This window comes from Rhincodon typus, chromosome 24, assembly GCF_021869965.1.
Source record: "Rhincodon typus isolate 14 chromosome 24, sRhiTyp1.1, whole genome shotgun sequence".
NCBI lineage: Eukaryota > Metazoa > Chordata > Chondrichthyes > Orectolobiformes > Rhincodontidae > Rhincodon > Rhincodon typus.
In genome coordinates, this window is record NC_063355.1 from 41,629,235 (window position 1) to 41,631,678 (window position 2,444).

The 2,444-nt window shown below is 40.4% G+C and overlaps 1 protein-coding gene across 3 annotated transcripts in view; it reads left to right on the forward strand.

Annotated features, from left to right (window-relative positions):
* Positions 1-42: 42 nt before the first annotated feature.
* ranbp1 (RAN binding protein 1) overlaps positions 43-2,444 on the forward strand; it is a 16,444-nt gene continuing 14,042 nt past the window's right edge. The window contains exon 1 of one of the 3 annotated variants that reach the window (XM_048611165.1): positions 43-182. Coding sequence is in view for 2 of the 3 variants with exons in the window: in XM_048611163.1 (XP_048467120.1) it covers positions 446-502 (57 nt within the window). In the remaining variant the exon portion in view is untranslated. Of the gene's footprint in view, positions 290-424; positions 503-2,444 lie in introns of those variants that run through there. The other 2 variants (XM_020516892.2, XM_048611163.1) reach the window with 2 other exon arrangements.

Here is a 2,444-nt window from a genome sequence, read left to right on the forward strand (position 1 = left end):
TCCCAGGCATGAGGGTAAACGTATCACAAAAATAATTTAATCTCGAATAATATATGACTATCAAAGATTGAATACGGTCATAAAAAACATGAATTTATATTGCATGTATTAAAGTATGGAGAGGTTGTTTCTGATTTTTGGATATCCAGCCCTGGTTGCTAGGGAGGCCATATTGGACTGAGGTAAGGTGGGTAAAAAATCAAGCGCGAAAGTAAAACGAGAGACGGATCTTTTATTGTTTCTCATCTATAATCTGAAGCCATCGTCCCTTAAAATGGCAGATGAGAGAGTAAGTATTGGCATGCAGTTGAAGTTCAAGCACTCTGCTTTTCATCTAAGTTGATATTTATGTTGGATTTAACGTCTAACGGGGTTTTTGAAGTATTGAAAGTCATCACGATTCTGATTTTTTTTTTGTTGCGGGGCCTGGGGGAGGGGGTGAGCAATGGATCCGCCAGAGCCGGCGGCTGGCATTTTATTCCTAAATCCAGAGATAGAAAACGTGAGTTGCAGCTGGAGAGGCCACCGTCATTCGAATCGGCGGTTAAGGTTTAAAGAATGAAGAGAGAGGGGTAACCTCAATCTGTGAAATTTAGTATTTTTGTCTGTTTTAAAGTTAAAATTTGTATATTTTGGTTTTCCTCGAGGCCTTATTCTCGGAGTAAAATTCACCCCGTGGTCCAGCAGTGGCCTAGATGGAGATATATCATTCATTATAAAATTACCCTTCATTTTCTCAACGTAGTTTTATCAAGGTGATTTAATTTTGCGCTTTCGCATCAGTTATGTCAGTCGCGATCGACACATTGTAGAAGGCATAGTTTATAATAAAATCGCTGTAGTTATGATTTTTTTTATAGCCAGTCGGATAGATGCAAGATAACCTCTCTACTGTAATATATTTATTGTTTCAGACACACCACTACATTCCTTAAGACGAAATTCTATGTTGACAATGACGGGTTACTCAAAATCTTCCTACCCGGTCACTGTAACTAACTTTTCTGTTTATGATAAAATCAAATAAAACCGAAAAAAAGACAAAACACATCATTCCATTTCGATTTTTACATGTGAATGTTTAAAACTGTTTTGTTGTCATCCGTGTGACAGGTGAATTTTCTGTGACGGTCAAGAGTTTGAGCTGCTGTATGAATTCAATTCTGTGGAGTTGGTGGTCTTCCCTAATTTTCCTTCTTATGCCGTTTTTATTGCTCGCTATTGAAATGATTAGATGCTAATTCCTACCATCTCCCACAAAAGCTAAATACTTTGGATACTTGAAATTTGAAATTAAAAATGATCAGCTCAGCAGGTCAAGCAGCTTCCATGGAGAGAAGCAGTTGTTATCGCAATTTGATGGCCTTTCTTCAGAATGATTCTGTTTGGCAGCACTTCAGTTATTGAAGTAAATGCTTAGTTTCTGATACAACAAGGTGCAGGGCTGAATGAACACAGCAGGCCAAGCAGCATCATAGGAGCAGAAAGGCTGACATTTCGGGCCTAGACCCTTCTGATGTTTGTATCTGAAATGAATTGAGTGTTTACAGTGCTTTCCATTTCACAGTGGATACACAAGCCTATAAAAAGAGAAAAATGGCATCCCTGCTTGAGTTGTTCATGACTCATATGGGAGCTGAAAACATTAAGAGCCTTCTTGTGAGTTTGAGTTTAAGCACATGGAATGTTTTGAGTATGACACAGTGATGCCTTTGGGGAGCAAATTTTGTACTTTGCTGATGATGTTCCGCTTGATCTGCAAGGGGTTACATGCTGAAATTTCTCCACCTAAAATTAGTCTTCTCTTTCCTCCTGCAAAAAAAGCCTGTCCGATCTTTTGAATAGCTAAAAGATTGTAATCGGTTGATTTAAGGTAAGATAGTCATTGTGTCAAACCAGAGAGGAGCTGGCATCCCATGTGCTTTCTAATTCTCCCATTCAGGTAATCTTTGATCAGTGTTTTGTTTGTAAATGTTTTCTACTTGTTTCAGCTGACCTCAATTTTTTTTCTCTAATGGCTATATACATTGTAAGTCCTGCAGAGACTGATCAGCATTTCAAAATAGTACACAAGCCATTTAACCTTGCCAATCAAAACCAGTCAAAATGGCACACAATCGATAGACAACAAGGTGCAGGGCTGGATGAACACAGCAGGCCAAGCAGCATCATAGGAGCAGAGAGGCTGACGTTTCAGGCCTAGACCCTTCATCAGAAAAGGGGGAGGGGAAGGGGGTTTTGAAATAAATAGGGAGAGAGTGGGAGGCGGATAGAAGAGGGATAGAGGAGAGGATAGGTGGAGAGGAAACAAACAGATCAAAGAGGCGGGGATGGAGCCAGTAAAGGTGAGTGTAGGTAGGGAGTTAGGAAGGGGATAGGTCAGTCCAGGGAGGACGGACAGGTCAAGGGGGCGGGATGAGGTTGGTCGGTAGGAGATGGAGGTG